A 25,992-nucleotide genomic window follows, 5' to 3' on the forward strand; every position below is an offset into this window, starting at 1 on the left:
TGTACTAAACTGTTCAGTATTGGTCTTGGGGGATTTGTGTAATATTTTCAAACTTACACACCCGACACGTTCAGAAGGAGGAGCGTCGGGAGGCGGGTAGGATTCTATTCGTATGTATAAAGTCGAGACGAGAAATTCAAGGAAAGGGCTCTATGGATAGGCGTTAGTGTAACCATACCTTCTCGCCGAAAGCAACAAGTCTGTCTGGATGTGAATACATATTCTGGAATAACCATTACTTTTTCAAACCGGGTAGAGTAATGAGATAAAAAAAAATTGCTATACGTTTTGCTATTGGTTTAGTTTGAATGTTTTGTGTCGTTTCCTAGCGTGCTTATTTGTTCAGCTTTACTCAAAATGAGTAAAACAAATAACAATGTATGACGCGTACTGCTGATTAGACGAACGAAGACCATGCTCATCGATCATTTAGCGCTTGAATCGGTGGACTGACGAGCTCACCATCGTTTACCTGGTGTGGCGGAGGAGCACTTCGCTTCAAAACAGTGAAGTTTTCTTTTATAAAAAAATATATAGATATTTTCCCCTGACCCGATATTTTTTGGGGGACCAAAATACAACATGGCAGAACACGAGAGTCTGGAGTTTGGAAAGGCTGACTTTGTTCTTCTGGACAGCGTTTCCTTGGAGGAATTCATGGCTAACCTAAAGCTCAGGTAGGCAGTGGCGTCCACGGTCGTTCACCTTTGCAGTGTCTGTGAGACTATATATATATATATATATTAGGCGCAGCCTAGCCTACTGTAGTCTACTGTAAGGACCAGCGTGGTTCATAAAAACCTTGTATGCTTTTGATAGCATTAAGCCTAAATAATGATACTTGTTTTATTTTCATTAGATTGGACCCGTGTGTTTAGGACTGAGACTGACTAATGTATGAGTGGTTTCCAAGCACCGGAGGTGCTTGAGTGCTTGCTGCTCATTTTGACAGGTCAGAGTTACATTGTTATTTAGAGGTTCGTTGTTGCAATGAACTGTTGCACTTGCAGTGCTACATTCTTACACCACACCTTACGAGAAAATTGTATGAGTTGTTTAGCTTGTTTTGTCAGACTGCCAGTACCACAGACCGTAAGCTACTATTGAATGAGTGTGTAATTGGAATGGAATTAACGTTCCATTATGGAGTGTACATCTAACAGAGCAACTTTGTTTGTCATTGTCATTTCACTGTGGGAACAAGGAACAGCAGTTTTATATCTTGGCCTTTACTACAGGAATGTAGTATCATGTGAGAACTATTCCTCATGTTTTGTTTGCGTACATTTATTATTTTGACCATTCATCCACTGCAGGTCAGACAGAACAATGGGCATTGTTTCCTATTGGAACCTGTTCTGACAGGACACTGAGGGGCATTCCTCTGAGATGTTGTCTTTGTCAGACTGGTAATTCTATGAGCCATGCTGTGTGTGAATGGGGTTCCACCCAGAGAATCACAGTGCTCCCATTTGAAAAGCATCATCTGAACAAACAGATCGCCCTAGGCTATTTTGCATCCTGAGTGGTTTCAGTGGGTTGATGTCGTTTGGGAAGGTGAATGTGGTAGAGATTTGAAGTCACTCACTTCCCTTGCCCTCTGTGCTTGTCCTCTGCTGCAGCTGCATGCAACTTTGCATGTGGTTTCTGACACCCCCATCTAATGTCAGGGTGGGGACGTGTGGATGGGAGGCATTTTTTTTATGTAATAGTAGGCCTATTCCTGTTTGACTTGAATATGGACAGATTTGATTCTAGTAGATGCTTTTCAAATGCTTTTCTGACAATACAGTGAAATGATTCTGAACAGTTGTAGGGTCGTTCCACCTCCAAAAACACAAGAAAGAGGATTTTGACACCCACCATCTCAGATTGTTCTGAAATCGTTTTTTGTTGTTGTTAGAAACAGATAAGATTTGCATTACTTCAACATTATTTTGTTGAAATGTAATTTGATCTCTAAGAAACTAATTGCACCCAAATTGGCAATTTTAATTTATGGGATTCATATAATATTCAATAAATATAGTAACTAACATTTGATTTGGACTACACTTTTTTTCTAACTATGACTTAGAATCCAAAGAAATTGACAAAATCCCACACCAATCCCACCCCAACAAAAAGTATATAGTGTCAGTTTGTCTGTGTCTGACAAGTAGTATGGAGCTGAGGGTCAGAGTATTGTTTCTTCATCCAGTGTAATTTATTCTTTGATTTATTTTTCTCCTGTTCAGAGAAACGAGTCATTGAAGTTGTTAGGTTTATGTCCCATCCAACATCCAGATATTGGCAGTTTTTCTGTCCCCCCTCCCTCAATGTAAAGGAATAAACAGTCTATGGACAACTCAATGATGTTACTTATAGATGGTTATATATTTTTTTTTTGGGGGGGGGGGGGGGGGTTCTCGTCAGACACAGAACTGATGCTATATCCATGTGCGGCTTTTTACCATTTCTTTGAATTCCTCATATCTTACTCATTGTTAGAAAAAAGTTTGGGGCAAATCGGTTGTTAGGTTCTATAATGATTGCATATTATATGTATGAATCCTACAAATTAAAATGGCCAATTTGGGTGCAATCAGGTACCTTCATTTCTCAGATCAAATTATAATTCCGCAAAATAATGTTGCCAGAGTGCTTATCTGTTTCTAACAAAAAAAAAAAAACTATTTCAAAAAATCTGAGATGGTGGGTGACATGGCTTGCTGAAATGACCCTGCAGTTGGTTTTCCTGAGCACCTCTTGCATACATCTGAGAGAAAGAGGTGAAGCGAGAGGTTTATATTTTTGTATGTAGGTCAATGAGAGCGTGTTGAATTTGGTCAACACTAATTTGCTACGTGAGGCTTATTTGATAAAAAATAAGTTTCATAGTGGTCAAGTTGTTACGAATGCTCTGATATAAGTGGACACACGTGGCATTTTGTCAACTTAAAAAACCCAGACTTTATATCAGAGTTTTGCCTGTTGTCATAGAGGTAGATAGAGGACTCATGGATATAACCCATTTTCACATGGACATTGCCATTGAGGGCCTCCACCATTTTTTAAAAGTAGTCAACTGGGTGGGGATTCCTATGATTTGGGAGCAGTCAGCCAATGAATATGAACATGTACTGCTTTATAATCCTCAATGGTGCTGCTCATGCTGTCACATACACTATAATAGCACAGATACAAAGATGAGTCCTGTATCTATCTCTATGGCCTGTTCTTTACACAAATCTGCCCTCTCATTGGCTAGAGTGATCCCACCTGATCTCGCCTCCTTCTGCCTGCCTTCCATTTTTGAGGACATTGTTAGAGCGGTCACTCGAATATCTTGTCAATATAATAGAACAACTTTGACTACATAAAAGTGCAACTCACACTTATTGCTGACAACCATTTCAATTAAGGACACCTTGAGCTGTTTGATATATAGGAGTAATAGCATTGGGCTGAATACTAGCTTACATGGCCATGTTTTAGACTTTTAGGCTTATGGAAAGTATTTATAATGTTATGGTAATGGCAGAGAACCAGACTTCAGGATCTATAGTTTTCTGAATATTAGGAATATAGCTTACCAACAGATCTTATTTTCTAGGTGGCCTCTCCAATATTTGTATCTGCACAAATAAACAAATAACTTGACATCCTGCAATGGGTCTCATGTAATAACCAAGAAAGTGTTAAACAAATCAAAATATATTTTATATTCTTCCAAGTAGCCACCCTTTGCCTTGACAGCTTTGCACACTCTTGGCATTCTCTCAACCAGCTTCACCTGGAATGCTTTTCCAACAGTCTTGATGGATTTCCCACACTTTTCCTTCACTCTGCGGTCCAACTCATCCCAAACCATCTCAATTGGGTTGAAGTCGGGTGATTGTGGAGGCAAGGTCATCTGTTGCAGCACTCCATCATCCTTCTTGGTCAAATAGCCCTTACACAGCCTGGAGGTGTGTTGGGTTATTGTCCTGTTGAAAAACAAATGATAGTCCCACAAAGTGCAAACCAGATGGGATGGCATATCGCTGCAGAATGCTGTGGTAGCCATGCTGGTTAAGTGTGCCATGAACTCTAAATAAATCACAGACAAATCACAGTGTAACCAGCAAAGCACCATCACACCTCATCCTCCATGCTTTCACGGTGGGAACTTCACATACAGAGATCATCCGTTCACCTACTCTCACAAAGACATGGTGGTTGGAACCAAAAATCTCAAATTTGGACTCATCAAACCAAAGGACAGATTTAAACCGGTCTAATGTCCATTGCTCGTGTTTTTCTTGGTCCACGCAAGTCTCTTCTTATTGGTGTCCTTTTTAGTAGTGGTTTCTTTGCAGCAATTCAACCACGAAGGCCTGATTCACGCAGTCTCCTCTGAACAGTTGATGTTGCGATGTCTGTTACTTGGACTCTGTGAAGCATTTTTGTTCTGCAATTTCTGAGGCTGGTAGCTCTAGTGAACTTAACCTCTGCAGCAATGGTAACTCTGGGTCTTCCTTTCCTGTGGCGGTCCTCATGAGAGCCAGTTTCATCAACGCTTTTTAGTTCCACATTGACTGACCTTCATGTCTTTTAAATAATGATGGGCTGTCATTTCTCTTTGCTTATTTGAGCTGTTCTTGCCATAATATGGACTTGTTTTTTTACAAAATAGGCCTATCTTCTGTATACCACCCCTACCTTGTCACAACACAACTGATTGGCTGAAATGCATTAGGAAGGAAGGAAATTTCACAAATGAACTTTTAACAAGGCACACATGTCAATTGAAATGCATTCCAGGTGACCTACACCATCAAGCTAGTTGAGAGAATGAAAAGTGTGCCAAGCTGTCATCAAGGCAAAGGGTGGCTGCTTTGAAGAATCTCAAATATAAAATCTATTTTGATTTAACACATTTTTTGGTTACTACATAGTTCCATATGTGTTATTTATAGTTTTGATGTCTTCACTATTATTCTACAATGTAACAAATAAAGAAAAAACAATAAATGAGTAGGGCTGTCTAAACTTTTTACTGGTACTGTATATACTGAACAAAAATATAAATGCAACATGCAACAATTTCAACGATTTTACTGTTCATATAAGGAAATCAGTCAAATGAAATAAATGCTGTAGGCCCTAATCTATGTATTTCCTTGACTCACCTGTACCCCCTCACATTGACTCGGTACCGGTACCCCTTGTAAACTCAGCAAAAAAAGAAACGTCCTCACTGTCAACTGTGTTTATACATGTGTAAATATTTGTATGAACATAACAAGATTCAACAACTGAGACAAACTGAACAAGTTCCGCAGACATGTGACTAACAGAAATGTAATAATGTGTGTCTGAACAAAGGTGGGGTCAAAAAGTAACAGTGGCCACCAGCTGCATTAAGTACTGCAGTGCATATCCTCCTCATGGACTGCACCAGATTTGACAGTTCTTGTTGTGAGATGTTGCCCCACTCTTCAACCAAGATACCTGCAAGTTCCTGGAAATTTCGGGGGGGAATCGTCCTTGCCCTCACCCGCTGATCCAACAGGTCCCAGACGTGCTCAATGGGATTGAGATCCGGGCTCTTCGCTGGCCGTGGCAGAACACTGACGTTGCAGGAAATCACGCACAGAACGAGCAGTATGGCTGTTGACATTGCCATGCTGGAGGGTCATGTCAGGATGAGCCTGCAGGAAGGGTACCACATGAGGGAGGAGGATGTCTTCTGTAACGCACAGCATTGAGATTGCCTGCAATGACAACCAGCGCAATCCGATGATGCTGTGACACACTGCCCCAGACCATGACGGACCCTCCACCTCCAAATCGATCCCGCTCCAGAGTACAGGGCTCAATGTAACGCTCATTCCTTCGACAATAAATGCGAATCAGACCATCGCCCCTGGTGAGACAAAACTGTGACTTAGCAGTGAAGAGCACTTTTTGCCAGTCCTGTCTGGTCCAGCAATGGTGGGTTTGTGCTAGAGGTTGACCGATTATGATTTTTCAACGCCGATGCCGATTTATTGGAGGACCAAAAAAGCCGATATCGATTAATCGGCCGATGACAATTACAACAATACTGAATGAACACTTATTTTAACTTAATTTAATACATCATAAATCAATTTAGCCTCAGGTAAATAATGAAACATGTTCAATTTGGTTTAAATAATGCAAAAACAAAGTGTTGGAGAAGAAAGTAAAAGTGCAATATGTGCTATGTAAGAAAGCTAACGTTTCAGTTCCTTGCTCAGAACATGAGAACATATGAAAGCTGGTGGTTCCTTTTAACATGAGTCTTCAATATTCCCAGGTAAGAAGTTTTAGGTTGTAGTTATTATAGGAATATTTCTCTCTATACCATTTGTATTTCATTAACCTTTGACTATTGGATGTTCTTATAGGCACTTTAGTATTGCCAGTGTAACAGTATAGCTTCCGTCCCTCTCCTCGCTCCTCCCTGGGCTCGAACCAGCAACACAACGACAACAGCCACCCTCGAAGCAGCGTTACTCATGCAGAGCAAGGGGGACAACTACTAGAAGGCTCAAAGCGAGTGACGTTTGAAACGCTATTAGCGCGAGCTAACTAGCTAGCCATTTCACTTCGGTTACACCAGCCTCATCTCGGGAGTTGATAGGCTTGAAGTCATAAACAGTGCAATGCACGCACAACGAAGAGCTGCTGGCAAAACGCATGAAAGTGCTGTTTGAATGAATGTTTACGCGCCTGCTTCTGCCTACCACCACTCTGTCAGATACTTAGATACTTGTATGCTCAGTCAGATTATATGCATATATATCTAGTAATATCATCAACCATGTGTAGTTAACTAGTGATTATGATTGATTGTTTTTTATAAGATAAGTTTAATGCTAGCTAGCAACCAGGCCTAGCCAATCATAATGAGTTTTTCTCCTCAAAAGGGCTTTATTGCAGACAGAAATACTCCTCCGTTTCATTAGCTGTCCAGATGGCTGATCGCAGATGATCCTGCAGGTGAAGAAGCCAGATGTGGAGGTCCTGGGCTGGTTACATAGGGTCTGCAGTTGTGAGGCCGGTTGAAAGTACTGCCAAATTCTCTAAAATGACGTTGGAGGCGGTTTATGGTATAGAAATTAACATTAAATTCTCTGGCGACGTCACTGGTGGACATTCCTGTAGCTAGCATACCAATTGCATGCTCCCTCAACTTGAGACATCTGTGGCATTGTGGTTTGTGACACAACTGAACATTTCAGAGTGGCCTTTTATTGTCCCCAGCACAAGGTGCACCTGTGTAATGATCATGCTGTTTAATCAGCTTCTTGATATGCCATACCTTTCAGGTGGCTGGACTATATTGGCAAATGAGAAATGCTCACTAACCTGGATGTAAACACATTTGTACACACAATTTGAGCGAAATAAGCTTTTTCTGCATTTGGAAAATATCTGGGATCTTTTATGTTGCATTCATATTTTTGTTCAGTGTATACTGTATGGCTGCAAATATTGAGACATCTTAATAATGCACTAAATCACAGATGTGGTACATCATTGCTCCCATGTTATTACACATCATTAAATACATTGAGAGAAAAAATACAGACTGTAGCCTACAACTAGGAAAATAGAACTCAATTGAATCAATCAAATGTATTTATAAAGCCCCTTTTACTTCAGTAGATGTGACAAAGTGTTATACAGAAACCCAGCCTAAAACCCCAAACAGCAAGCATTGCAGATGTAGAAGCACAGTGGCTAGGAAAACCTCCCTAGGAAGAAACCTAGAGAGGAACCAGGCTGGAGGGGTGGCCGATCCTATTCTGGCTGTGCCAGGTGGAGATTATAAGAGTACATGGCCATTAAGGCCAGATTGTTCTTCAAGATGTTCATAGGTGACCAGCAGGGTTGTAGATGGTCCTAGGAGTAAATGACAATTGGCTTTTTGAGAGAGCAGATGCTGTAGAGAGAGTGTGGAAACAGCAGGTCCGGTATAATGTAGCACTTCTGGTGAACAGGTCAGGGTTCAATAGCCGCAGGCAGAACAGTTTAAACTGGAGCAGCAGCACAACCAGGTGGACTGGCAACAGCGAGGAGTCATCAGGCCAGGTAGTCCTGAGGCATGGTCTTAGGGCTCAGGTCCTCCGGTAGGGGAGGGAGAGAGAATTGGAGGGAGCATACTTCAATTCAGACAGGACAACAGATAAGACAGGAGAATATAACAGACTGACCCTAGCCCACCGGCACAGGGAAACTATTGCAGCATAGATACTGGAGGCTGAGACAGGGGTGGGTCAGGGGACACTGTGGCCCCATCCCTTGTACAGGGTCAACCAGGCAGGATATAACCCCACCCCTCTGCCAAAGTACAGCCCCCACACCCCTAGAGGGATATCTTCAGACCACCAAGTTACTACCCTGAGACCAGGCTGAGTATAGCCCACAAAGATCTCCCCCACCGCAGAAGCCCGAGGGGGTGCAAAACCAGACAGGAAGATCACGTCTGATTCAAGTGACGCACCCCTCCTAGGTATGACATGGAAGAGCACTAGTAAGCCCCTGTAATCGGGTCAGAGGCAGAGAATCCCAGTGGAGCCGGCCAGGCAGAGACCGCAAGGGCAGTTCTTTGCTCCAGTGCCTTGCCATTCACCTTCGCACCCCTGGGCGAGACTACACTCAATCATAGGATCTACTGAAGAGATGAGTCTTCAGTAAAGACTTAAAGGTCGACCGAGTCTGCTTCTTTCACGTGGATAGGCAGACCATTCCATGACAATTGAGTTCTATAGGAGAAAGCCCTGCCTCCAGCTGTTTGCTTAGAAATTCTAGGCACAATAAGGAGGCCTGCGTCTTGTGACCATAGCGTACTTATAGATATGTACGGCAGGACCAAATCGAAGCGATAGGTAGGAGCAAGCCCATGTGAAGCTTTGTAAGTTCGAAGTAGTACCTTAAAATGAGCCCTAGCCTCAACAGGAAGCCAGTGTAGAAAGGCAAGCACTGGAGTAATATGATCAAATTGTTTGGTTCTAGTCAAGATTCTAGCAGCCGTGTTTAGCTCTAAGTTTATTTAGTGCTTTATCTGGGTAGTCGGAGAATATAGCATTGCAGTAGTCTAATCTAGAAGTGACAAAAACAGATTTCTACATAATTTTTGGACAAAACCTTTACAAAGATGGGGGGAAAAAGCTGTCTTTGAAATATTCTTCATATGTTCGTCAAAAGAGAGATCATTGTCAAGAGTAATGCCGAAGTCCTCCTGTTTTATTTTAGACGACTGTACATCCATCAAGATTAATTGTCAGATCCAACAGCAGATCTCTTTGTTTCTTAGGACCTAGAACTAGCATCTCTGTTTTGTCCGAGTTTAAAAGTAAATGATTTGCCGCCATCCACTTCCGTATGTCTGAAACAGAGGCTTCCAGGGTAAACAATTTTAGGGCTTCACATCTTTCATCGAAATGTACAGCTGTGTGTCGTCCGCATAGCAGTGAAAGTTGATGTTTTCCGAAAGACATCATTGAGGTAGAATATATAGTGAAAACAATATGGGTCCTAAAACGGAATCCTGGACAAACCATCCACGGAGACAAACAGATATCTTTCAGACAGATAAGATCTAAACCAGGCAAGAACTTGTCCGTGTAGACCAGTTAGGGTTTCCAATCTCTCCAAAAGAATGTGGTGATCGATAGTACTCCTTGACCTTAGTGCTGCTTTTGACACTAAGGTCTAAAACCAGACTGAAGCGTTTAGTATACGTTAGTTGTCTTCAGGAAGGCAGTGAGTTTCTGCGCAACTGCTTTTACATATTTTTTTTTGATGAATGGGAGAGTCGATATCGGCCGATAAGTTTTTAAAAACATTTTCCAGGTCAAGTTTTGGCTTTTTCAAGAGAGGCTTTATTTCTGCCACTTTTAGTGAATTTGGTACACATCCGGTGGATAGGGAGCCATTTATTATATTCAACATATGAGGGCCAAGCACAGGAAGTAGCTCTTTCAGTAGTTTAATTGGAATATGTTACGGTGAGTGAATGAGGACCCAAAAGCGAACTAACTTAAACAGAGCTTCTTTAATAACCAAACATAGGTAGGCTCAGATAGACCGGCAGATTCCGACAGGACAGGACAAGGTTACAGCAAACATGACGATAGTCTGGTTCAGGCATGAAACACAACAAACAAGAATCCGACAAGGACAGGAACAAAAACAGAGAGAGATATAGGGACCTAATCAGAGGGAAAAAGGGAACAGGTGGGAAACGGGGTGAATGGGTAGTTAGGAGGAGACAAGGCACAGCTGGGGGAAAGAGGGGGAGAAAAGGTAACCTAACAACGACCAGCAGAGGGAGACGGGGTGAAGGGAAAGGACAGAAACACACAACATGACAATACATGACAGTACCCCCCCACTCACCGAGCGCCTCCTGGCGCACTCGAGGAGGAAACCTGGCGGCAACGGAGGAAATCCTCGATCAGCGCACGGTCCAGCACGTCCCGAGAGGGAACCCAACTCCTCTCCTCAGGACCGTACCCCTCCCAATCAACGAGGTACTGGTGACCACGGCCCCGAGGACGCATGTCCAAAATCCTGCGGACCCTGTAGATGGGTGCGCCCTCGACAAGGATGGGGGGGGGGGGGGGGGGGAAGACGAGCGGGGGCGCGAAGAACGGGCTTAATACAGGAGACATGGAAGACCGGGTGGACGCGACGAAGGTATCGCGGAAGAAGAAGTCGAACTGCGACAGGATTAATGACCCGAGAAATACGGAACGGACCAATGAACCGCGGGGTCAACTTGCGAGAAGCCGTCTTAAGGGGAAGGTTCTGAGTGGAGAGCCAAACTCTCTGACCGCGACAATATCTAGGACTCTTAGTTCTACGCTTATTAGCAGCCCTCACAGTCTGCGTCCTATAACGGCAAAGTGCAGACCTGACCCTCTTCCAGGTGCGCTCGCAATGTTGGACAAAAGCCTGAGCGGAGGGGACGCTGGACTCGGCGAACTGAGATGAGAACAGTGGAGGCTGGTACCCGAGGCTACTCTGAAAAGGAGATAGCCCGGTCGCAGACGAAGGAAGCGAGTTGTGGGCGTATTCTGCCCAGGGGAGCTGTTCTGACCAAGACGCAGGGTTGCGAAAAGAAAGACTGCGTAAGATGCGACCAATAGTCTGATTGGCCCGTTCTGCTTGACCGTTAGACTGGGGGTGAAAGCCGGAAGAGAGACTGACGGAAGCCCCAATCAAACGGCAAAACTCCCTCCAAAATTGAGACGTGAATTGCGGACCTCTGTCCGAAACGACGTCTGACGGAAGGCCATGAATTCTGAAAACATTCTCGATGATGATTTGTGCCGTCTCTTTAGCAGAAGGAAGCTTAGCAAGGGGAATGAAATGAGCCGCCTTAGAGAACCTATCGACAACCGTAAGAATAACAGTCTTCCCCGCTGACGAAGGCAGTCCGGTGACAAAATCTAAGGCGATGTGAGACCACGGTCGAGAGGGAATGGGAAGCGGCCTGAGACGGCCGGCAGGAGGGGAGTTACCGGACTTAGTCTGCGCGCAGACCGAACAAGCAGCCACGAAACGACGCGTGTCATGCTCCCGGGTGGGCCACCAAAAACGCTGGCGAATGGAAGCAAGCGTACCCCGAACGCCAGGGTGGCCGGCTAACTTGGCAGAGTGAGCCCACTGAAGAACGGCCAGACGAGTAGGAACGGGAACGAAAAGAAGGTTCCTAGGACAAGCGCGCGGCGACGGAGTGTGAGTGAGCGCTTGCTTTACCTGCCTCTCAATTCCCCAGACAGTCAACCCGACAACACGCCCCTCAGGGAGAATCCCCTCGGGGTCAGTGGAGGCTACTGAAGAACTGAAGAGACGAGATAAAGCATCAGGCTTGGTGTTCTTAGAGCCCGGACGATAAGAAATCACGAACTCGAAACGAGCGAAAAACAGCGCCCAACGCGCCTGACGCGCATTAAGTCGTTTGGCAGAACGGATGTACTCAAGGTTCCTATGGTCAGTCCAAACGACAAACGGAACGGTCGCCCCCTCCAACCACTGTCGCCATTCGCCTAGGGCTAACCGGATGGCGAGCAGTTCGCGGTTTCCCACATCATAATTACGTTCCGACGGCGACAGGCGATGAGAAAAATACGCGCAAGGGTGGACCTTGTCGTCAGAGAGGGAGCGCTGAGAAAGAATGGCTCCCACGCCCACCTCTGACGCGTCAACCTCGACCACGAACTGTCTAGAGACGTCAGGTGTAACAAGGATAGGAGCGGATGTAAAACGATTCTTGAGGAGATCAAAAGCTCCCTGGGCGGAAACGGACCACTTAAAGCACGTCTTGACAGAAGTAAGGGCTGTGAGAGGAGCTGCCACCTGACCGAAATTACGGATGAAACGACGATAGAAGTTCGCGAAGCCGAGAAAGCGCTGCAGCTCGACGCGTGACTTAGGGACGGGCCAATCAATGACAGCCTGGACCTTAGCGGGATCCATCTTAATGCCTTCAGCGGAAATAACAGAACCGAGAAATGTGACGGAGGAGGCATGAAAAGTGCACTTCTCAGCCTTCACAAAAAGACAATTCTCTAAAAGGCGCTGGAGGACACGTCGAACGTGCTGAACATGAATCTGGAGTGACGGTGAAAAAATCAGGATATCGTCAAGGTAAACGAAAACAAAGATGTTCAGCATGTCTCTCAGGACATCATTGACTAATGCCTGAAAGACAGCTGGAGCGTTAGCGAGGCCGAAAGGAAGAACCCGGTATTCAAAGTGCCCTAACGGAGTGTTAAACGCCGTCTTCCACTCGTCCCCCTCCCTGATGCGCACGAGATGGTAAGCGTTACGAAGGTCCAACTTAGTGAAAAACCTGGCTCCCTGCAGGATCTCGAAGGCTGAAGACATAAGAGGAAGCGGATAACGATTCTTAACTGTTATGTCATTCAGCCCTCGATAATCTATGCAGGGGCGCAGAGACCCGTCCTTCTTCTTGACAAAAAAAAACCCCGCTCCGGCGGGAGAGGAGGAGGGGACTATGGTACCGGCGTCAAGAGCTACAGACAAATAATCCTCGAGAGCCTTACGTTCGGGAGCCGACAGAGAGTATAGTCTACCCCGGGGGGGAGTGGTTCCCGGAAGGAGATCAATACTACAATCATACGACCGGTGTGGAGGAAGAGAGGTGGCCCTGGACCGACTGAACACCGTGCGCAGATCGTGATATTCCTCCGGCACCCCTGTCAAATCACCAGGCTCCTCCTGTGAAGAAGAGACAGAGGAAACAGGAGGGATAGCAGACATTAAACATTTCACATGACAAGAGACGTTCCAGGAGAGGATAGAATTACTAGACCAATTAATGGAAGGATTATGACAAACTAGCCAGGGATGGCCCAAAACAACAGGTGTAAAAGGTGAACGAAAAATCAAAAAAGAAATGGTTTCGCTATGATTACCAGAAACAGTGAGGGTTAAAGGTAGCGTCTCACGCTGAATCCTGGGGAGAGGACTACCATCCAGGGCGAACAAGGCCGTGGACTCCCTTAACTGTCTGAGAGGAATGTCATGTTCCCGAGCCCAGGTCTCGTCCATAAAACAGCCCTCCGCCCCAGAGTCTATTAAGGCACTGCAGGAAGCTGACGAACCGGTCCAGCGTAGATGGACCGACAAGGTAGTGCAGGATCTTGAAGGAGAGACAGGAGTAGTAGCGCTCACCAGTAGCCCTCCGCTTACTGATGAGCTCTGGCTTTTACTGGACATGAAGTGACAAAATGTCCAGCAGAACCGCAATAGAGACAGAGGCGGTTGGTGATTCTCCGTTCCCTCTCCTTAGTCGAGATGCGGATACCTCCCAGCTGCATAGGCTCAGCTCCCGAGCCGGCAGAGGAAGATGGTAGTGATGCGGAGAGGGGGGCAACGGAGAACGCGAGCTCCTTTCCACGAGCTCGGTGACGAAGATCAACCCGTCGCTCAATGCGAATAGCGAGTTCAATCAAGGAATCCACGCTGGAAGGAACCTCCCGGGAGAGAATCTCATCCTTTACCTCTGCGCGGAGACCCTCCAGAAGACGAGCGAGCAAAGCCGGCTCGTTCCAGCCACTGGAGGCAGCAAGAGTGCGAAACTCAATAGAGTAGTCTGTTATGGATCGATTGCCTTGACATAGGGAAGACAGGGCCCTGGAAGCCTCCTCCCCAAAAACAGATCGATCAAAAACCCGTATCATCTCCTCCTTAAAGTCCTGATACTGGTTAGTACACTCAGCCCTTGCCTCCCAGATTGCCGTGCCCCACTCACGAGCCCGTCCAGTAAGGAGAGATATGACGTAGGCGACACGAGCAGTGCTCCTGGCGTAAGTGTTGGGCTGGAGAGAAAACACAATATCACACTGGGTGAGGAACGAGCGGCATTCAGTGGGCTCCCCAGAGTAACACGGCGGGTTATTGATTCTGGGCTCCGGAGATTCGAAAGCCCTGGAAGTGGCCGGTGGATCGAGGCGGAGATGGTGAACCTGTTCTGTGAGGTTGGAGACTTGGGTGGCCAGGGTCTCAACGGCATGTCGAGCAGCAGACAATTCCTGCTCGTGTCTGCCTAGCATCGCTCCCTGGATCTCGACGGCTGAGTGGAGAGGATCCGAAGTCGCTGGGTCCATTCTTGGTCGGATTCTTCTGTTACGGTGAGTGAATGAGGACCCAAAAGCGAACTAACTTAAACAGAGCTTCTTTAATAACCAAACATAGGTAGGCTCAGATAGACCGGCAGATTCCGACAGGACAGGACAAGGTTACAGCAAACATGACGATAGTCTGGTTCAGGCATGAAACACAACAAACAAGAATCCGACAAGGACAGGAACAAAAACAGAGAGAGATATAGGGACCTAATCAGAGGGAAAAAGGGAACAGGTGGGAAACGGGGTGAATGGGTAGTTAGGAGGAGACAAGGCACAGCTGGGGGAAAGAGGGGGAGAAAAGGTAACCTAACAACGACCAGCAGAGGGAGACAGGGTGAAGGGAAAGGACAGAAACACACAACATGACAATACATGACAGAATAGGGTCCAGTATGCAGCTTGATGGTTTAAAGGCCACTACTATTTTCATGAATGTGTCAAGAGATACAGGTTTAAAAAACTTGAGTGTCTCCATTGATCCTAGGTCCTGACAGACTCCGGACAACTGAATTTTGGAGAAATACGCAGATTCAAAGAGGAGTCCGTAATTTGCTTTCTAATGAATGAACATGGAATTGATTTCAATATTTTTTTAATATAGGCTCAGCCTATACAATAGGCTATTTATATTTTAATGCAGTCATCTCTGTTTTCATTTGAAGCATCTTTTATCCTTCTCTTGTTTGTAACAATTGCAAATACATTGGCAACTATGTACAGTGCCGTGCGAAAGTATTCGGCCCCCTTGAACTTTGCGACCTTTTGCCACATTTCAGGCTTCAAACATAAAGATATAAAACTGTATTTTTTTGTGAAGAATCAACAACAAGTGGGACACAATCATGAAGTGGAACGACATTTATTGGATATTTCTAACTTTATTAACAAATCAAAAACTGAAAAATTGGGCGTGCAAAATTATTCAGCCCCTTTACTTTCAGTGCAGCAAACTCTCTCCAGAAGTTCAGTGAGGATCTCTGAATGATCCAATGTTGACCTAAATGACTAATGATGATAAATACAATCCACCTGTGTGTAATCAAGTCTCCGTATAAATGCACCTGCACTGTAATAGTCTCAGAGGTCCGTTAAAAGCGCAGAGAGCATCATGAAGAACAAGGAACACACCAGGCAGGTCCGATATACTGTTGTGAAGAAGTTTAAAGCCGGATTTGGATACAAAAAGATTTCCCAAGCTTTAAACATCCCAAGGAGCACTGTGCAAGCGATAATATTGAAATGGAAGGAGTATCAGACCACTGCAAATCTACCAAGACCTGGCCGTCTCTCTAAACTTTCAGCTCATACAAGGAGAAGACTGATCAGAGATGCAGCCAAGAGGCCCATGATCACTCTGGATGAACTGCAGAGATCTACAGCTGAGTGGGAGACTCTGTCCATAGGACAACAATCAGTCGTATATTGCACAAATCTGGCCTTTATGGAAGAGTGGCAAGAAGAAAGCCATTTCTTAAAGATATCCATAAAAAGTGTTGTTTAAAGTTTGCCACAAGCCACCTGGGAGACACACCAAACATGTGGAAGAAGGTGCTCTGGTCAGATGAAACCAAAATTGAACTTTTTGGCAACAATGCAAAACGTTATGTTTGGCGTAAAAGCAACACAGCTGAACACACCATCCCCACTGTCAAACATGGTGGTGGCAGCATCATGGTTTGGGCCTGCTTTTCTTCAGCAGGGACAGGGAAGATGGTTAAAATTGATGGAGCCAAATACAGGACCATTCTGGAAGAAAACCTGATGGTGTCTGCAAAAGACCTGAGACTGGGACAGAGATTTGTCTTCCAACAAGACAATGATCCAAAACATAAAGCAAAATCTACAATGGAATGGTTCAAAAATAAACATATCCAGGTGTTAGAATGACCAAGTCAAAGTCCAGACCTGAATCCAATCGAGAATCTGTGGAAAGAATTGAAAACTGCTGTTCACAAATGCTCTCCATCCAACCTCACTGAGCTCGAGCTGTTTTGCAAGGAGGAATGGGAAAACATTTCAGTCTCTCGATGTGCAAAACTGATAGAGACATACCCCAAGCGACTTACAGCTGTAATCGCAGCAAAAGGTGGCGCTACAAAGTATTAACTTAAGGGGGCTGAATAATTTTGCACGCCCAATTTTTCAGTTTTTGATTTGTTAAAAAAGTTTGAAATATCCAATAAATGTCGTTCCACTTCATGATTGTGTCCCACTTGTTGTTGATTCTTCACAAAAAAAAACAGTTTTATATCTTTGTTTGAAGCCTGAAATGTGGCAAAAGGTCGCAAAGTTCAAGGGGGCCGAATACTTTCGCAAGGCACTGTAGCTGTGCAGCGACGCTCCCCATCCAACCTGACAGAGCTTGAAAGGATCTGCAGAGAAGAATGGGAGAAACTCCCCAAATGCAGGTGTGCCACGCTTGTAGCTTCATACCCAAGAAGACTTGCCAATGGTGCTTCAATAAAGTACCTAGTAAAAAGTCTGAATACTTATGTAAATGTGATATTTCCGCTTTTTAAATATATAATACATTTGCAAAAATGTCTAAACCTTTTTTTGCTTTGTCATAAATGGGGTATTGTGTATAGATTTGATGATGGGAAAACCAATGTTATCCATTTTAGAATAAGGCTGTAAAATAACAAAATGTTGAAAAAGGTCTAAATACTTTCCGAGTGCACAGTATCTGTAGTCAACTTCATTGTGAAGTTATCGGCAGTCACAGAGCGACAGATGTTTATTTGATTCAATGTTTATCGGAGATTAAAAAAAACCTAAAGATGGAGGCAATGTTCTATGAGTGGTGCAACTTAAGTAATGATGGTTGTGGGGAAACAGCCAGGATATTTAATTATGCCCTTTACGAAGGTTCTAATGATGAAACCTGGGCCCAGACTGCTTGTCCAGTTGACATTGACTTTGTTTGACTTGAAGTCGAGCAGTCTGGCCTCCGAGAGCACAGTGCCAAGGAACTTCCTAAATATATCCCCAGCAGATGCCCAATCTCTTTGTTGAAACGTTTTGTATGGAAACTGAAATTCCAGTAAAGGTCCTGGGAATTCTGCTTCAACGGACCAGTCAGCAGATAAGAGGCCGAATGTAAGCGAACCATGGCAGATTCTGGAACATCCTTATCTACACATCTCTGGTGGTGTAGCCCACTCAGTGTTCCCCCATATTCATTTAGCACTAAATTGTTGCTGCCCAAAACATAATTTAACAGAACATAAAACGTTTTCAGTGTAACCTCAAATGACCTAAAACAGATATAAAGTATGTAGGAAAAATAATGGAACTATATATTTTTAAATAAGAACTAACAATAACCAAAATAATAACTAGACAATTTAAAAAATGTATTGATTTTGTTATAATGTTTGAGCAAATGTTTTTGTTAGACAGTTAGACTAGAATGTTTCTTTTGCCAGCCTTATCTGATGGTTTCCACCTAATCAAAACATGAAGATGGTGGTGACCCTTGTTGGGGACATCATGACTTAGTGACTGCAGTATTTTTCGTGTAGTATTCAAAGCTACTCTTATTCTGTCTCTATCTTTGTTCCAATTGGTTTGACCTTTGAACTCCTCTAAGAGGGGATTGGAACAGGAAGGAGCCAAGAATATGGAGCCTGGAGGAGGGCAAAGGAAGCAGGAAAGCAGCCTCTTCGCATTGGCATTTCTCTTTAACTGGCTTCACATTTAAATGCTTCCTGCATCTCCTCTCTAAGTCTGAATATTAGCTGACAGGGCACAATGTCTTGATTTAAATTCATTCGGAAGTTATGATGACAAGATAAAAATAAGAATAATACTCAGATGACAAATAATACGATGAGGAATAGGCTCCTATGATTTTCATCTACGCTAGACACACAACTGGTGCTCCGCTTCCTGCTCAGAGTGGGACTGCATCTGCATGAAAGCACCTCCCAATTCCTCAGGGAGAGTTGTTAGGCATCCCTGTCTAGGGAAGGCTTTCTCTGTGAAATTGTGTGCGTGTAAGACTGTGTCTGGCCTATAGAGCCCAAATGTTACGTACTTGTAGAGTATGTTTTAGGGATTTTGCTGCTAAAGAAATACTTGGGTGGACCGAGTCTTGAAAGCGTTTTTCGGGATGCCTTCAGTGTAAATTTAACCACGCCCCTTGTTGATCCATAAAAAAACGGTATTGTTCCAAACGCAACATTTAAAAAAAAAAATTTATTAACAAAATAAAAAGGTTGTTTTGAGATATTCATACATTTTTTTTATTGTTGAATAAATTCATGTGAAAATGTGTATTTCAGAATCAAGACACACTCCATACGTTTGAGCGAATGATAAGGTGTATAATGACACCAAGATCTGTTTGTATCATGTCCGGTTCACAGGAGGAAGAGGTGTGTGTATATATCTGAAAAGGGCCTAAAGTGGCCACTTTTACATGATTTTTCTCAAAAATGGTTTGTGATACAAATGTAAAATACATGTCAAATATCCTTCCTCCTAATGACGTTTATATGTGAGAATTGCCAAAACATTGGCTTTTAATCACCCTGTAGGTGTCCTATAGGTCTCAATAACACTGTGTGTGCTTCACAGGCACAAACTACCATTAAGCCCCACTGTAACCCAGTATCTTGCATGTATCCTAAGTATTTAACCACTATTAAAGTGCAGGACAAATAGGGCCTGGCAGCTTCTCCCGTTTCAGGCGTATAAACACTCATTTGTTGCCGTAACAGCAGATTGAATCGTCGACGAGATGAGAGACACCAAACATAGCAACCCGACTCCCTCCATGTGACTCCTTCCCTGCAGAGCAATCACTGGGATCAAAGTCTCCACGGTTTGGGTGCAGTGAGCAGAAGCAGACTGGATAGGTGAAAGGTTCTACTTCCTCTTTCCATGATACAGGATCGGACTAATATACAACACCACACTATTTCTTCTAGCATAGAGGAGAGTTTATAGGAGTCAGAAAAGCAAATCTATTGTGGAATACATTGCCTTCGACCAAATCAACCAAATTTTACAACAGGTGTAGTAGACCTTACAGTGAAACGCTTACTTACAAGCCCCTAACCAACAATGCAGTTTAAAAAAAAATACAAATAAGAAATACAAGTAACAAGTAATTAAAGAGCAGCAGTAAAATAACAATATTTGATTAGATTAGGTGTTTTTGATTAGATGTTCAGGAGTCTTTTGGCTTGGGGGTAGACCATGCTCCATTGGAGTTAATGCAGTATGGTAGCACTTGGCCAAGGGTCTTTCTTGTGCCAGATCTTGCATATTTCTTTTTTCTTTGTTCTTCCCCCTTTGTTCTTCCCCTGATAAAAACAAACTCCAGGAGAACACGTTGTCCTTACAGACATTGCTGAACCCTGGAGCTAAAAATAATAATAATTGGCGATAACACGCCACATAGCCTCCAGGAATGTTAGATCCTAAACCCTCATATTAAAGTTTTTTTTTTCTCCCCTTAGTGGTAGTCACTATTTAAAGACACAGAACTCGTCCCGTTTCTCTGCTTCTCGCTTGCCTTTGCCCAGCTGAAAGTTCCTCTTGCCAAGAACAGCAAAGAAGGTGGATGGATGTTGATGAAAGCAGATGACTAGAAGGAGACTTCGACAATGTCACCCCACAAGATCATTGCAAATGTACAGGCAACTACCAAAATAAAGGAAACACCAACATAAATTGTTTTTAATAGGGTGTTGGGCACCACGAGCCAGAACAGCTTCAATGCGCCTTGGCATAGATTCTACAAGTGTCTGGAACTCTATTGGAGGGATGCGACACCATTCTTCCATGAGAAATTCCATCATTTTGTCGACGGTGGTGACAAACAGTCTCAGGCAATGCTCCAGAATCTTCTTTAAGTTTTCAATTGGGTTGAGATCTGGTGATTTGAGACGGCTATGGCATATTGTTTACACAGTTGTCATGCTCATCAAACCATTCAGTGACCACTTGTGCCCTTTGGATGGGGGCAATGTCATTCTATGGGGGCATATCCATTGGGAGCCAAAATAATGTCTTGCTCAGCATTTTTATACATGACCCTAAGCATGATGGGATGTTAATTGCTTAATTAACTCAGGATTGACACCTGTGTAGAAGCACCTGCTTTCAATATACTTTGTATCCCTCATTTGCCAAGTGTTTCGATTACTTTGGCAGTTACCTATAGAATGGTAGCTGTATACTCTTACACTGAGTCCGACGCAATCCTCAACATTTTAGCAGCAAACTGTATTCATCAGAGTTTTTGAACTAGACTACTGCCAGACTCTATTCCATTCCTCTTTTTCAGCACAATTTGGTAGTATTTTAGACCTCTCCCTAGCCTAGCATACAGTACTCCCCCTCCCTATTTCCTTGACTTTTGCTTCCTCAGTACCTCAGTATTCCCTACAGCATTATTTTCTAAAGCTGAAAAAGGTAGGACCAGCACATGGATAGCCTTTTCTCAAAAATGTCTCCTTCCTTTTCTCTCTCGCTCTCCAGCATTGAAAAGGCCAGCCTTGCCACAAGAATTTCCATACAACCCCCTGTAATCTGAAACACATTACCGCCCTTACATAAACAGGGCTGTGCTTTTGGAGCCTTTCCCCTCCTAAAATAAGTCCCGCCAGGCTTCAGAGTCACAGACGTCTCATTTGTGGACTGTGTGCGTTGGCAGGCGGACGCTGGCCGTCCAGCGCCATGTTTGTGGTCCTTCTAATGCCTCCTCTCTCTTCCCCACTCTTTCGTTCAAATTTTTCTCTCGTCATATCCCTCATACAGTTTTATTGATTTCTTTCTCCATCTTTCTCTCTTTTTCCCTTGCAATTCCTCCCGTGCCGCCCCCCATTATGTTGTCCCCTTCTTGATATGTCTATAGTACAGTAGGATCATAATGTAACCCATCTTATGTAGAGAGTCTGTACTAGTCATTCAGTAGATCAGTCTGTCTGTCATATGCTTACTGCCCAGGGCAACGTGTCCAAGCTCTGGGAGGACCTTGATTAAATCTTGATAGATTCAATCAGATTAGGCTTCCAACTAATATTGTTTGGCTCATGCTATAACAAGGTGAACCACATCCTCTGTTACATCAACTTTCTGCTGAAAGACCCCGGAAACTAATTTAGACACAATGACACATGTTGCATACATGTGGATAGTGATCAGAATGACACTTTTGAATGAATGATTTCAGGTGGTTGGTAGGAATCCTGTGTGTCCTGTCATGCAGGAATGCTTTAAGTGTGAGTCATTCTAATTCTGCTGTGTGTTTGTAGCGGCTGGGGCGGACAGAGGTCATGTCATTCTCCAGTTCTTCTTGTTCCCTTTGTTCACCTGTTGGCTTTGTTCCCTGAGGCACTGTGAGGGATCTGGCTTTCACAGCCAGGTCTGAGATCAGTTCACAGCACTAGCATGACTCACTTCACACACCTCTGACTGGCCATCTAGCCACTCTTTATCATCTCTCTCGCTCCCCCTCTCTCTCTTTCAACCCCTCCAAAAATGTCCACTAATTATAATACACACAATAATTCCCATTTCCTGTTGCTGCAGGATTATTTTCTTGTTGTGAGAAACTGGTCAAATTAAGATTCTGCATCTAACTTCTCCCTTTTCTCTTTGTCTCCCTCGCTCCTTTTCTGTCTGTTTTTGTGCTTTTCCCTGCACTCTTTTTACCCGTGACAGAAATCCGAGTGCTTTCCTGAAATATCCTGCTGAGTAACGTCTGAGTCTATTTTGGGTGGCCTTGTCTTTCTCTCTCTCTCTCTCCAGCGGCCTATCGTCATCCTCCTATGTGCTGGTTGCTGTGCCTTTACATTAGTGACTGGACTGGCCAACGTGTTAAAGTGCAAACGGGTTCCGCATTGGGCCGGCAGACAGGCCCAACAGCCAGCCAGACTCCCCTCCCCTCTCTGAAGTCTCTTTATTGAATTCTTGAAACTTAATCTGACTAAAATGAATCTTTTCTTCTCTCGCTGAGCTCCCCTAGCTCAGGATTGGCCTAGGAAGTAGCTGTGATCTTCTCCGTCAGGGTATAGACAATAAAGGTCCGAGGCACAAAGAAACACTACTGTCAGCCACCCGATCTCCAGCCAAGCTGTTTACACCTGGCTCCCATTGCCTAAGTATTCAGAGGCGGGCCAATGAAAGTGGAGTGCATGGGAACACATGCTAGTCATGCTAGGCTAAAACTCATGCGCTAATATGAAACATAAATCTGCAGATGTGCTGTCATTAGAGCAGAGGGGAGGTAGAGCTCACCCAGTCAGCCCTGCTCCAGCTGTGCTCCAGTAGCTACGCTACAGTACAGAGGAGGAATCCAGATCCACTCCTACAGTATATGCTTATAAAGATTGATTTTGTCTTTGGGCCAAGGGCTGGGAGTGTTAAGTGTTGAAGGCCCCTGGTCTTCCACAGCCAGGCAGACAGGCTGGAGTGGGAGCTAGGAGCTGCTGTTTAGCACTAAGCAGGGTTTACAAAGCGGCGGAAAATCTCCTAATGCAGTCCCCAGATGTTTGACGAGCTGAAGGAGAAGGAGGCTCGTGGATGCATGTAGAAAGAGTGGGGGGGATTGATGCTAGGATTGCTTCATTCAGGTGTAATGGCCAGTAGGCCATCGAATAACATTTTGTATCAGATATACAGTAGTATGTACTTTGACTTGAAATTGTCATTCAGATTATCAAAGTCTTGGATTTGTCAATTGATGCCTGTGACTAAATATTTGTTTTATATTTATGACTTGACCAGTAATGGGTGTTTTGAAGTGAATATCTCTTCAATTTAATCAAACACTTCCAGAACTATGACTTCTTATACAATTGCATTGGCTGAAATGACCCAAAATGGCCTCAAATAACCCTTAACTACCAGTAGAAAAACTTTACTTATCCCTGAATCACCAGTTTCCATTTCTCTCATGAACTGCCCCATAAAAGTGTGAGAGGGCCATAATCCATGAAAGGTCATACCCAGCATGCACTGGGCCAGATAAGCTGTAAATCAGTCTAAACAGAGACAGCAGAATGCTGCTTGATGGTATAGTCACGGAGAGAGAGAAAAGTGAAACAGCCGGATATTATCCAAGTCTTAATTACTGGAAGTCCCCAACAATTTGAAGCACTGATAACAGCCAGCCACCACGTGTTGTTGGATCTCTAGACACAGTTTTTGGCTAACACAGTGTCTGGCTGTGTCCAGAAACAACCCCTAGCCCTTTTACCCCTAGGCATCGTCTGTAGATAAACAAGTTATTGAATAGATCAGGGATGGGCAACTGGCAGCCCCCCTTTTGTAGGCCTGTGCATCAATTCCCTCTCCCCCACTTGTTTTCTTTGGGAGGGGGGTTGTGCATTCACTGACAGTCACTAAATTTAGGTCCATGTCAGCTACAACATTTTAGATTGGTAAGTATGGCTGTAACGGTAGACTTATTCCTACTGAACGGTTCGGTACTTGGAAATCGGTTCAGTCTGCACTGTGAACCCAAATGAATATTTAAAATTAAAATAAAAACACTAGCCCTATAGGCTATGCCTACGCTGCATTGTATGCCATTGCCTCATGAGTAAATCTGAGCTGAAAAAAACATTCTAGGCTATTCCGTTGAAACAACCACAGCCTATGTGCGCGTTGCAATCAACATTTCTATCTTAACTGGCGGATTTCAAATAATTATTTTGTGAGGCGAACTCAAGTCCTTTTGTTCACCTGACCTGGAATTCCTTACATCAATTGCCGACCGCATTATCTACCAAGAGAATTCCCTTCGATTTATAGTCACCGCCGTGTATATGCTCCCAGCCTATAGACAGAAACTAAAACAGGAAAAGCCCGTGCTCAGGTCTATCCAATGCTGGTTTGACCAATTTGGATTCCAAGCTTCGATCACGTGGACTGGGATATGTTCCTGGTAGCCTCAGACAACAATACGCTGACTCTGTGAGCGAGTTTATTAGCAAGTGCACCGGTGATGTTGTACCCACAGTGACTATTAAAACCTTCCCTAACCAGAAACCGTGGATTGATGGCAGCATTCTCGCAAAACTGAAAGCGCAAACCACTGCTTTTAATCAGGGGAAGGCGACTGGCAACATAACCGAATACAAACAGTGTAGCTATTCCCTCCACAAGGCAATCAAACAAGCAAAGCGTCAGTATAGAGACAAAGTAGAGTCGCAATTCAACAGCTCAAACATGAGAAGTATGTGGCAGGGTCTACAGTCAATCACGGATTACAAAAAGAAAACCAGCCCCGTCGCGGACTTTGATGTCTTGCTCTCAAACAAATTAAACAACTTCTTTGCTCGCTTTGAGGACAATACAGTGCCACTGACATGGCCTGCTACCAAAGCCTGTGGGCTCTCCTTCACCATGGCCAACGTGAGTAAAACATTTAAATGTGTTAACCGGCTCAGACGGCATCCCTAGCTGTGCAGACCAGCTGGTTGATGTGTTTACAGACATATTCAATCAATCCATATCTCAGTCTGCTGTGCCCACATGCTTTAAGATGGCCACCATTGTTCCTGTTCCCAAGAAAGCTAAGGTAACTGAACCAAATGACTATCTAATGACACTCACTTCCATCGTCATGAAGTGCTTTGAGAGACGAGTCAAGGATCATATCACCTCCACCCTACCTGATACTTTAGACCCACTCCAATTTGCTTACCGCCCCAATAGGTCCAAAGGCGACGCAATCGCCATCGCACTGCACACTGACCTATCCCATCTGGACAAGAAGAATACCTATGTAAGAAGGCTGTTCAAAATCATTGACTACAGCTCAGCATTTAACACCATAGTACCCGCCAAACTTGTCACTAAGCTCGAGACCCTGGGTCTCGACCCCGCCCTGTGCAACTGGGTCCTGAACTTTCTGACGGGCCGCCCACTGGTGGTAAGGGTCGGAAACAACATCTCCTCCCCGCTGATCCTCAACACTGGGGCCCCACAAGGGTGCATTCTCAGCCCTCTCCTGTACTCCCTGCTCACCCATAACTGCGTGGCCATATACGCCTCCAACTCAGTCATCAAGTTTGCAGACGACACTACAGTGGTAGGCTTGATTACCAACAACGACGAGACGGCCTACAGGGAGGAGGTGAGGGCCCTCGGAGTGTGGTGTCAGGAAAATAATCTCACACTCAACATCAACAAAACAAAGGAGATGATCGTGGACTTCAGGAAACAGCAGAGGGAGCATCGCCCCCCCATCCACATCGATGGGACAGTAGTGGAGAAGGTTCCTCAGCGTATACATCACAGACAAACTGAAATTGTCCACCAACAGAGGCAGCATGGTGAAGAATGCGCCTCAGCACCTCTTCAACCTCAGGAG

At 44.4% G+C, this 25,992-nt stretch overlaps 1 protein-coding gene across 1 annotated transcript in view; it reads left to right on the plus strand.

Moving 5' to 3' along the window:
* The window catches only part of LOC110499120 (unconventional myosin-Id), a 118,728-nt gene continuing 92,736 nt past the window's right edge, over window positions 1-25,992 (plus strand). The window contains exon 1 of the mRNA XM_036955947.1: window positions 1-677. Coding sequence (XP_036811842.1) covers window positions 583-677 — 95 coding nt within the window. The 5' untranslated portion in view covers window positions 1-582. The remainder of the gene's footprint in view (window positions 678-25,992) is intronic.

Source organism: Oncorhynchus mykiss, chromosome 20 (assembly GCF_013265735.2).
Source record: "Oncorhynchus mykiss isolate Arlee chromosome 20, USDA_OmykA_1.1, whole genome shotgun sequence".
Taxonomy (NCBI): domain Eukaryota; kingdom Metazoa; phylum Chordata; class Actinopteri; order Salmoniformes; family Salmonidae; genus Oncorhynchus; species Oncorhynchus mykiss.